Source organism: Dysidea avara, chromosome 3 (genome assembly GCF_963678975.1).
Source record: "Dysidea avara chromosome 3, odDysAvar1.4, whole genome shotgun sequence".
Taxonomy (NCBI): domain Eukaryota; kingdom Metazoa; phylum Porifera; class Demospongiae; order Dictyoceratida; family Dysideidae; genus Dysidea; species Dysidea avara.
The window spans coordinates 5,044,828-5,057,222 of NC_089274.1; the positions used below are offsets into that span (position 1 = coordinate 5,044,828).

General features: G+C 38.2%; 1 protein-coding gene across 4 annotated transcripts in view; it reads right to left on the reverse strand.

Annotated features, from left to right (window-relative positions):
- The window catches only part of LOC136249016 (uncharacterized), a 144,359-nt gene that overhangs the window by 123,843 nt on the left and 8,121 nt on the right, over positions 1-12,395 (reverse strand). For all 4 annotated transcript variants that reach the window (XM_066040900.1, XM_066040901.1, XM_066040899.1 and 1 more), the window contains 2 exons: positions 6,792-6,842; positions 6,461-6,733 (listed from right to left, as the gene is read on the reverse strand). In XM_066040900.1, coding sequence (XP_065896972.1) covers positions 6,461-6,733; positions 6,792-6,842 — 324 coding nt within the window. The remainder of the gene's footprint in view (positions 1-6,460; positions 6,734-6,791; positions 6,843-12,395) is intronic.

Consider the following 12,395-nt stretch of genomic DNA (forward strand, 5'->3'; position numbering starts at 1 on the left):
CATGCCTAGACAGCTGCCCCTTGCAAAGAAACTGTTTGTTGTCTGTGTGTAGGTTGTCAACAATTTTAATTTAATTTGAGTCAGCATTTTCTACATAAAGAGCATACCCACAGCCATAGTTTTCAGTTTAGTACTGACAGTTACTTAGTGTGAACTTTAGTGCCAGTGATGAGTGGTATTCTCAAGTTGATGCAGACAAAAACAGCTTCTACAGCAAGTTCTAGTTCCTCTAAAGATGTAGAATCTGCCAGTGACTCTTCGGATTCAGAGCTTGATGAATCTGGGCCACCCAATAAGAAAACTTGTAGAGAGAAGTCTAGACTCTTGAAAAGTAAGAGGAAGTATTCAAAGAATTGGGAGAAAGATTTTCACTGGTTAGTTTATGATGAGGACATTGATGGTGCGTTTTGCAATGTTTGTAAACAAGTGACAGCACAAAGGAACACACATCACACAGGAGGAGTTTGGATTTCAAAGCCATTTAGAAACTGGAAAAAGGCAACTGAAAAGATGAGGGCTCTTGAAAAAAGCACCCTTCATACTACAGCCACTCAAGCAGTCCTTATTACTTCAAATGAAGGCTCAGTTGCTCACCAAATGTAGAGGATAGGAATGGCAGACAGAGAGAAAAACAGAAATGCTATGAAAGCACTAATAAGGTGAACACACTTTCTCACCCGTCATCACATTGCTCATACCACTAACTTTTCTGAGTTGGTTGATCTAGTTGTTTCTTGTGGTTCTAGAGAACTTCAAGTGTTTTTGGATAATGCCACAAAAAATGCAGTCTACACATCTCGCAGAGCAGTGACTGACTTTATAGAGGCACTTGCTAAATGGGTTGAAGAATCCACATTAAAGAGACTTCAAAGTGTACCTTTTTTTAGTGTTATGGCTGACGAGTGCACTGATGTTACTACTATTGAGGAGCTGTCAGTATTTTGCCGTTGGGAAGAAAGTGGTGTGCCAGTTGAATGTTTTCTAGAAATCATCCCTAAGCAGATGCTGAAAGCATATATTTAGCAATAGAGTGAAGTTTGTTTGTTTAGTGGCCTATGCCGCGGTTGTCTACTTACGCTGAGAATCTGCGCAGTGATGCCAAGGCTCGCTATGAAGAAAAGCTGGTGATGATCGGTGGGAAGGATCCTTTTTTGCCAGGAAGTGTTGGCGAGATTGTTGACTGCTTTCCTGATGTTGACTCATCTGACCTGGTGTCTTACTTAGTTTTACAAACAAGCTATATAACAGCCAAGCAATATAAGGCTCATAAAGGGCTTGAAACATACAACCAGTTTGTATGCAGATGGGTAAAGGAGGTGTGCACTCATAAAGTTAGTGAAAAACACCTGGTTACTGCTTGAGTAAGTACTTTAAGTTAAGCCTACACAAAGTAGCTATATACTTGTTGTTACTCTTAGCTATATTGTGTCTTGATTTTGTATCTGTAGGTTTGACATTCCCAAAAACTAAGTGAGACACCACTTAGTTGTTGGATAGTGGCAGAACAGAGTGGAGAGATATTGTGCACCCACTGTAATTGTATGGCAGGCCTGGGTGAGACCTGCACACACATTGCAGCTGTTTTGCTCTATGTGGAAGCTGTTGTGAGAATAGAGGGTTCCAAGACATGTACCAAGTCACGATTAGAGGTGTGCGATAACAAATTTAAGAATATCTCGATATTTCCTTTAAAATTATCTCGATTATCTAACTTATCTAGATATCTGTAAGTGTTTTTAATGTTATATTATACTTTATTAAGTTTGACCAAAAAGTACATACATAGAACTTAAAAAAAACTAGTATAAGACAGGTGAGTATTTAAGGTAAGTTTTCTGCTAAAAAAACAAGCATTTGCACATTCTCTGGTAGCAAACAGGCTCTTTTTGCCCTTACAATGTGGCCACTAATGGAAAATGCCCTCTCTGATGGTACAGAAGTGGCAGGTATTGTGAAATAATGTAAAGCTAGTTTGCACAAATTGGGATAACGTTGTTTGTTATGATGCCACCATTTTAGTGGAGTAACTGTACCATCATAGGAGGAATCCTCCATGTACTGTTGTAGTTCAATCTTTGCCCTGTCTTCAACAGTCTGATTAGCAGATGATGCTGCTGCACTGCACATTACATCTGAAAGCAGCTCCATAAATTTGCTTTGCTTCTTTCGCTTAGCAGCAGGTGTGACATCAATCACATCACTGCTGACACCACTTACTTCAGTGCGCTCAGGACCAGAAGGATGATCAGTAACAGAGTCAGACTCCAAAAGTAAGTTGCAAATTTTTTCCTGTACGTTTAACCGAGTTGAAACTTTTTCTACTTCTTCCAAAAAGCTTAAAGACTTGAACCGGGGGTCCAGTAGAACTGCAATGTTCAAAGTATCCAAAGTTTGTGAGTTGTAGTACTGAAGTAGTTTAGTACGCATGACTGTTTTCATTGTTTTTCCAACAGAGGTGTCACTTGCACTCACCTTCAGGTAAGAATTGTATAGTTTGTATATCAGTGGTCGCACAGCTGAATAAGTAACACATTTTTCTCCCCCAATACTATCAGTTATATCCGCCATAGGTTTCATGACCGCCTGGTATACTTTAATTGTAGACACTTCACTGTCATGAGGCATAAGATCCTGTCTTTGTAACTCTATCAAAGCTGCACACACAGGCTGCTGTAGCTTGATGAATCTCTCAACCATATGGTAGGCGGAGTTCCACCGGGAGGAGACATCTTGTATTAAGGTAAGGTCTGTATGCTGCAATAATTGTTGTTTTTGTTTCAATACATAGGTAGCTTTTGGTGAGTGATTAAAGTGGGTTACCAGCCGCCTAATCCTGGCCAATGCTTTCGACACTGCAGGAATTTTGACTGCCTCCTCCACTGCTAGTTGTAGTGTATGGCTGAAGCAGGAAACACGAGGCCAACCAAGCAGTGTGAATGCACGAACAATATTGGAAGCATTGTCAGTTACAAAGCTTGCCAAGTTGGAAGGCAACAAATTCCAACGTGAAAACACTTCTTGCAATTCTGTCGTTATATTTTCCCCAGTGTGGGAATCTGGGAAGCTATGTACTTCCAGGAGATGTGACTTCAATGTGAATTCACAGCCATCATCAGTGAAATAATGAAATGTGTAACCAATGTAATTGTCATTAGCACGAGAAGACCATATGTCTGTGGTCATAGAAAATGATGTTGAGTCACTGAGTGAAGTCTTAACACGGTCCAATTCTCTTCGGTACAGATTTGGTTGATAGTTTGTAGTTAAAGCTTTTCTACCTGGTGGGTTATATCTTGGCTCAAATTCTTTTATCATACGTAAAAATCCCTGACCACTTACAGTGTCCAATGGCAGCATGTCTTTGGCAATGTAATAACACACAGCTTCTGTCAATTTCTTCCATCTCGTAGTGGTGTGAGCAAGTGGCAAGTGAGTTGATAACGAATCTGTAATACTGGGTTGTGAGGGATCGATAGGCGGTTGTTTTGAAGCACTCTGGTTACCTTGTTGCTGCTGCTGTTGCTCCACAAATGTTGTATAATCCGTCGAGTGGTTATAACGAAGGTGAGTAATTAAATTTGTGGTGCTTCCGGTATACGCGAATCGCTTCTTACACTTCTTACAAACCACTTCGTTTCTCTTCTTCTTATCCTTTTCAATAAACTGTCCATCCTTCGCTGGGAAACCGAAAAAACCCCAAATTGCGCTCTTTGACCCTGGTAGTGGCAACAGCTCCAGTTCATTGTCAGCCATTTTAATTATTGTTATGCGCATGCGCATAATGATCGATAAGTAAATTGAAGATATCTTAATCTAGATATTATTTTAATATCTAGATAATCGGTAATATCGAGATTATCGCACACCTCTAGTCACGATGTGCATGGATTATTCCATCCTACATGAAGTCAATTGATTATCAACCAATCAGAAAAACTGATTTCACTTCTGCTTCTGGAAAGAAATGGAAGATTGATGAAATGTTACAAGGAACAGTAGAAGAATGTGAAGAGCCTCCAGAAGAGATAGTTTCTGATGAAAGTGTTAAAAACTGTACACCATCAACTGAAGAAGAGTTGAGTCAGCTTTTTAATAATATAAGTCTTGCTAACACAAAGCCATCACACCTTTCCGAGTATTACAGAATGTGATGGGTATAGTACTCTGAAGAATTGGAAATTTTTGCTTAATAAGTCCTATGACTCGCTTGACATGTATACGAACGTTTGCTATGCTCCTTGTTTCTTCTACCTCTATATCTATCAGCTGGGTTTTCCCCTTGGTGAAAGCAGGAATGTGCAGTTTGGCTTGCACCATCCCTACATGTACTGTGATCTGGTTTCCTTTTTGACTGACTCTGACATCTCCGGAGTGAAATCCAATGAAGTAGCTTTACACACTGCTTTACACACTTCCATCAACTTATGATACTTTACGTGGATAAATGATGGGTCATGAAGATTCTTCAATGGCTTTGAAAATGTTTTCTGAAAGGATTTCGGCACATGATTATCTGAGTAAGGATCAACCAGTGATAAAAAGATTCTCCAATGTCAAATCCTCGATCTGCAAGCACAACATCACCCGGTAGCAGTTTCTGAAGTAAGCCACTGTGCTCAGTGAGATGTTTATCGCTCACTCGTCCACCCCAATAATCGGATACAAAAGACACAACACCTTGAGGTGTAATGCCAAGAAGTACCTTGGCTGTGTTGTGGTGTTTATAGTTAGACCATGTGGATGCCCTTGCCAACAAATTTGAGGGTCTTTCAATGAAAACTTCAAAACAGCCAATGATGACAGCTACTTTGGACCCAAAGGATGTTTTGAAGCATTCTGGGATAGTTTTCCTCAAAGCTTCCCTGTTTGGCCAGAAAATCAAACCTGACAGTCGCATGTCCATCCTTTTCAGCCACTTCAAAATGACTCTTGATATTGTGGCCGGAGAACATTAAAACAATAGGAGGCAAGATCTTCATTTTACACATTTGTTCTCAACTTGACTGAACTCTTAAAAGTAAGTAAGCTTCATGGCTCCTTCAGGTGGTAAACCTTTAGATACATGATCAAATACCGCCTTCACCAATTTAAAGTTTGGCAGCCCAGTGTTAAACTTCATATATTCATTGCTCACAAAGCTTTTCTCACTGAAAGGTGCAGGATGATTATCCAACTGATTGGTCAGTCTTTCTATGGTAAGTTTGCACTGAGCTAATTCCTTCTGTAAATCATTAATCTTACTTGCACAACCACGTTGACACTCACTGCTTTCTCTATGAGTCCCAACTTTAAAGTATTGCATGCCAATCTGCACTTCTTCAGATGTAATCAATTCAGCTTCTTCGGAGACAATTTCATCAACTGGTTCTGACACTATTCCAGGTAATTCATTTACCATTTCCTCAAAGACTTTCCTTTTCCTTCCTCTCTCTGCAGCCCTTTCATGCCTCTTAACATTCTGAGTACTCACTTGGTCTCCCTTAGCCTGCTTTTTGTGACCTATGTTTTTTGCTGGCAGCCAATCTGGATTGCTGACATTGTAGAGATCAGCTGGTTGGCCAGACACGAAATGATGTGAACAAACTCTATAATCGTGTTCTTTTATTGAAGAAGGGTTTATGTCATCCCTGGAGACAGCCACTAAATATCCGGCTAAATGCTTCTTTCGAAGTTCGAAATCCTTCTCCCCGTAATAATCAGTCACTGCTGGAAATCGGTAGAAAGACACTTTGCTGTTCGAGGCGTGGCCTTTAAGGGCAGCTCTCTTACTTTGCTTCATACAACCAATCACTGCACATATAACCATACCGTTTACTGTGCACCAAAATGGAATTTTCTGGTTGAACATGTGATTTTGATCACGCGATGAAACTCCACTATTGTAAAGTGTTTAAAAGAAAAGAACCTGCAAGTCAGCAATATTACTGGGATAGGAAGAAATTTGTTGGGATAAGGATTTAGAAGAAATTCTAGACATTTGGAATAAGAAACCATGTAGGACTTCTATTTAAACTTTATTATGTTAAGATTTGTTTGACAGTTTATGTTTCACATATACTATACCTAAAGTCTTGATACGTAACCAATGACATTGATTATGTATCAAGGTTTTAGGTATAAACCTAGGGGGCAATAGCTAACCGAGGGGAAGGCAGTGCCCCCCCCCCCCCCTCCCCCAGATTAACCCCTGTCTTACTATGTACAATAAGTTGAATTAATAACATATAAACGCAAGCATTTAAAAGGTACAATGCAGCTCTCAGTTCAGTGACTTCAGTCACCAATATTTGGTGAGGCAACTGCCTCATGCACCTGCCTACATTGTAGCTACACCTCTGCAGCTTAATATGACAACTAGAAAATAAATGAATTCATTCAAAATCTAAGTTAGGCAATGTGCACCCACATAAGCAGTCAACTGTAGGTTTATGATGATCAACTTAAAAGCAATATTCCTCACCACACACATCGTCGACTGGATCAAGATCAAATTGTTGTCTTATCACATTAGTAAGAGCAACTTCCAGTGTTTTCCATGTAGCATTAGGACTTATCTTTAACCATTTATCTAGTACTTCTTGGAAGCAATCTTCAGTTTGTTGAAGATTATTTTTTGCAATGATCTTGAGTGTATCAAGCTGTAAGCCCAACTCAATGCCAACATTTTTCCAGTCAGCAGCAAATTTTCTAACAACATATCTGTTGAGGTCTCTCATAGTTGGAGTATCATCCTCTGCAAGTGACATAATATACATATGATATCGGTAATGGTAATAATAAATGATACTTACTATTTTTAATTTGAGCAATCACCACTGCTCCTTTCACTGTTGTTACAGCTCCTATTACAGACATTTTAATATACACAACTAAAAAGCTACCACTATTTAATAATAAGTTTTCTAGATGAATTTTGAAAACCTTTAAGTACACGATCTAAAATTTTTAATAGGATCACTAAAAAACCAAAACAAGAAGGGATTGCTGGAGTATGACCAACAAGGATCGTGATTACATTAAGTAAATCCACAAATCCCTTCCTTGTGATATTAACTAGTGAGTTTCACAAGTTTTTCAGCAAACCCTATTCCTTATTTTGTGTAATAAAGTTGCCAGCAGTGTTAAACTTTTCACATTTCTTAACACAATTTCATTTGCTGAGTTTGGATTTCAGCTACAAGATTGCACTTTCCCTACTACTCAGAAAATGTTTGAGGTCAACATTCCTAGCCTCTACCAATCCTGATATTAAATTTAAGACCTTTGATTTGCAAAGTGACAAAGAAATCAATTGATTATCATTGTTGAAAGTGTAGCTAGCATTTAATTATGTTGCTGGGTTTAGCAAATGTTTTCCAATTTTGCATTCAGACATTGATAGAAATGGTCATAATATGCAATACCATCTAGTACTGTCAACAACCAGTACCACCAAATATCAGAAGAGCTACTTTTACAGAAATGCTAAAGACTGGAACGAACTTGCTAATCAGGACACTTGCATGTGTTATTTGGACATTCGGTAATGGTCCCAAAGTACATATTTCTTAGTATGTAAACTGACCTAAAAGCTGATCCTTACCATACAACAGGAAATTTTGACGGAAGTAAAAGTTGACAAATCCACACTTCATCAGCTTTGATGAATTAAATGTAAATAAAATTCAAGAAATTATAGATCTAAACACTAACTTTTAAAGGCCTTAACAAATTTAAAGTTGACAGATTTAACTGACTGGTCAACTTTTTCTTTCAAAACAATTTTTGGCGCATAGTATATTAATAATCCAAGCGATAAAAGCAGTGAAACAAGATAGATGAATGATGGTATTACAGCATAGCTCAGTGGGAAAATCCCTACATTAGCATGTTATAACAATTATTTTGTTCAATGCTATAACAGGGATTTTCCAACTGAGCTATGTGCTGTAATACCAGCATTAACCTCTTGTTTCACTACTTTTTATCACTTGGATCCCTACTTCATTTTAAAACTAATACTCATATAGTACAATAGTACTGTTAATGTACTGTATAGTGGGGACCACAAGGTGTGGGCATGGCCCATGAAAAAAACATCACTCAAAAGCCAGTTTCACTTTTCCCAGATGACAATGAAGCAGTATTGGTTAAGCCCAAACAAGCCTTCAGGTTTACCTGAAACGCATTCAACAAGTTGCTATGAAATTTCAAAAAAAATTATTAAACGGAATTTTCTAGTTACTGACTGACTGATTGACTGACTAATTCCTTCAGACAAGTGCAACTCGATAACGGCTACAGCCTTGATTTTTTCACTGTTCAACGTCGCTTCAGCCAGACACGTACCTTTTGGCATGCTGCAGTACGTACAATGACTTACCAGTGTCCTTCTTTGTGTTGCATTCATCTTTGTTGACAGTAAAAGGTGTCAATTTGGTGGTAGCACAATGATGGCTTCCCTTCGTAACAGAATTTGTCCATATTGTTCATGGTGGCTACTTTGATTGTAGAGGTGCTTTTCAAACAGTTCTTGATTCTTAATGCTGTGTAACAGGTTGAACATACATAGCTGACAATGAAGCATAATGGATACTTCATTTTTCAGACAATAATTGATAGCTGGAATGCATGATGCCATTTCTTTCTTGTGATGCGGTATGCGTGGGTTCACTAGTCATAATAATTTTATAATAAAAGTTGACAAACAAGTACTTGGAATTTTAGGGACCAAAGCATATCGGAAAGAAGTACTGAAGCAAGATGGATTAGCGCACTATCCCTACTGTGCATTTCCATTTGGTATCTTGAGCACAGTAGGGATATAACACTTCTTATTGTTTTACTGTGATTTAATATTATACAGTACTCCCACTTGTTTCAGTACCTTTTATCAATGTGGTATGGTCCCTACTCTAGTTGAAAATTCCAAATAATTTGTGTACTGTTTAAAATATACTAGTTTGTTTGGTTTTTTGTTATAGCATACAGCTATACATGTGTGACTGTTCTATTAGGGCAACTGCTGTATTAGAGTATCTTGAGTCAGCCTTTTTCTACCAGAGTGTGTGTCACCATTTCGTATTTTCATTGTGCTAGCTTATGAATATTGCTAGACCAATAATGATGGGGTGTGTCATCATGATTGAGTAAATAGATAGTTAAGAGGCATGGTCTCGGTGCTTGATCATTATTAATCAACCAAGATCGCTTTAATAGGCATGGCATTGAACCTGTCATGAAGCTACAGAATATCTACCAAGTGTAAACACTGAAACAGTTTGCAGCATCTAAATATGCTGCTCACAGAAAGTGTTGATAGGAAAAATTAATGCCCCAATACAGTTTCATTTCATGAAGAATGAAGACAAGCCTGATTGAAGATAAAAGGAAAGACAAGGTGCAGAGGGCACATCCTCATCAGAACCCCAAAAGGCACATCCCACTGGTGAGTTTGTTATTGTGGTATAAAATGGTGGACATGCACTGCTTCATTTGTCCTCCAGCCTTGTGACTGTGGGTCAGTCGGTCGGTCGGTCGGTCGGTCGGTCGGTCGGTCGGGCAGGCAAGCAGTCGGGCAGACAAAACTTTGAGTTTCAGTGAATTTTTAAAATCCTATAACTGGCACCTATGTTTTCTTGTTTTTAATGCTGTATTTTTTGATGTTAGATGAACTCATAATATTCCATAAAGGTGATTTTCTTTGCGTAAGATGTTACTTTCTAGGATGATTTTTAAAGGCAGCATTATAGGCGGCACATCATTATTGGGGAATCCCTACTTAAACAGTAGTACCATACTGTTTGATACATACATACATACAAACAAACACACCCAGAAAACAATTTTAGTAAACCAGATACACACCCACAACCGACCTTTGGCTGGCTGTGGGTTTATGCCTGGTTGAAATTCCATCGTAACTTATCAGTAGTGCTGAGCAATAATATCGATAGTTCGATACTTGTGAAAAAAAAAATATTATCGTGATATGATAATTACAGCTTACTATCGCAATATTGCTGTAAGATTACTAGAAACATAGTTACCAAGCTTATTTAACTGTTTTGTATCTCTTTAGGCTTACTTACTTGCGAAATGTTTGGTTGCAAGGCTATTACAAGCTGTGCATCTTTATTGGCCGCCCACGCAATTAGTCAATTGCTTCATGAAGGGTCTAGAATTACACTAAAAATCATACCTCTCAACTGTCACGCCTCCCGCGTGAGTCACAATTTGAGGTGCAATCTCACGTTCACATGCCCAAGGTATTGAATCTCATACCTACAAGCAATGTAGCTTAACGTTCACAAAACGTTCAGTATTAGAACCAAAAAAGTCTGTAAAACTTTGGATAGTTATGTAGCCATGTCATGTGATCCCTGGTATTTAAACGAGGAAATGGCGCTGGACCAGACATGTAAGACATGGCTCGGGACAACAGAGTGAGATGTAAAATAAAAGAGTAAAAGAATGTTTCAACTGCCTTGCACCTACAAGTGTTATTTGAGCTGTGTTGGGCTGAAATGATCGCATGATGCCATGGATACACTGCAAGATGAAAATATAGCTAAAAGTGCACTGCCAGAATACCAGAATTCAATTGAAATACGTCTGACTCAGTGTGCTCAACTAATTCTAGTGTGTGGCATAGCAGATGATAGTATAATGTATCGTACCCAGATACAACAAAGCCTGCATAAACAGGTGGATAGATAGAAAGCATAAGTGCACAACTACACATTATCAGCCTAAGGGCACAGTTTATGTATGCTGTGCTTGTTCACTCCATCAGATTGTATGGGATGGATGGTAGTTTGTTGATCTCACTCCTGGCAAAGGCTGCAGGTTAAAAGTTCTGAAAAATGCTGCTTGAGAAGCTGGCTTAGCTGTTTTATAACTACTTGGCTTGCTTTATTTTGGAAAAGTTTGGCTGCAAGGATGTAACAAAAATTATAGAAATATCAACCACCCACGCAATTAATTACTAATTGATGCACTTACAAGAAAATCGAGCAAATTGTAATCCATGATGGTGTCAATTATGCTTAACATGCATTGAATACTTAGAACTTGACTGAAGATCATTCAAAGTGTAATTATCGTGATATTATCATATCGTGAATAATAATTCAATATCTATTGTGATAGTGAATTTTCTACTATCGCTCAGCTCTACTTATCAGAAGTGTTTTGGGCTTGCTCATACCTTACCAATACTGCCAAGGAACCATGAAGGTATTGTGAGGTTAGTTTTAGGGTGATACGTATTTTGCCCAAACCTTCATGATATAATAGTAACAGTGCAGTTTTGAGCTCTGGCAGTGCATTCCAGGTATTCCATGCTTACCATACTCAACAAACTTGGAATCAGTGTCACAACCTGAATTTGAACAGTTGAGTAATGGATAATGTTGCTAGATTTGTGTCTTAATATTGGTCTGTAAGATTGGGACCTTCAAGTATCTTGCTTACCATGACTAGCAGGAAGGGAAAACAGATTCATTCTGACAAGAAATTCGCCAAAAGATTTAGCTTTTCACAATATTTGGCCAGTTATGATCAATTTTTGCTGTACATGCAATCATTATCACTATCGTTTGGCTGGTAACTAGCTACATTTAATGAGAAACAGTTATATCTGGTAAACACAATGTATGCAAGGAAACAGTTCTGACCAAGGAAGTTATTACTATTTTGGTCCCTTTTATAATGTAATTCACGATCACAGTAGCTAGTGTTTTCAGTCTGTTTACTGATATAAGAGCTCTGAAGAAAAGGAGAGATGTTTTAATGGCATTTGAGGAAGATATCAACCCTGGAAATGGTCCTGGCCAAAGATTGTGAGTTGGATAGTGACAATGATACAATCAACCTTGCACATGCAGCAATGAAGCTAGGATTGCTCATAACTGGCTGAATGACGGGAAAGGTAAACCATTTTGGGGTTTCTAATGGGTTTATCTTCTTACCCATTACTGCTACAGGCCAACATTTATGGGGATTTGGTGACCTCGGACAAACTGTCCTCTGTTAAAATTTGCTGATACATTACACTCAAGATCAAAGTACTATATAACAGAGTAATCAAATGTTTTATATCAGTGAGTTACTCTCAACACTATTTAATTGAAACAAATTTAACAATAAGTGCTGAATATCATGCAATTAAAGCATTTACCATTCAAGTGCAAAATTTTGCTAGAGAGAATGTCCCAACACCCCCTAGCTTTTGCATACTTCCTATGCAAAATATGTTTCAGAAACCTACATTATACACCAAACAGAAAAAAGTCCTACTAAAAATCCTGGTTATGGGCATGTGCTAGCTTTAGTAAACATGATACTTGAAAATCCAATCTTAAATACCGATATGAAGACACAAATGCTGTAGCATTATCCATTGCCCAACTACT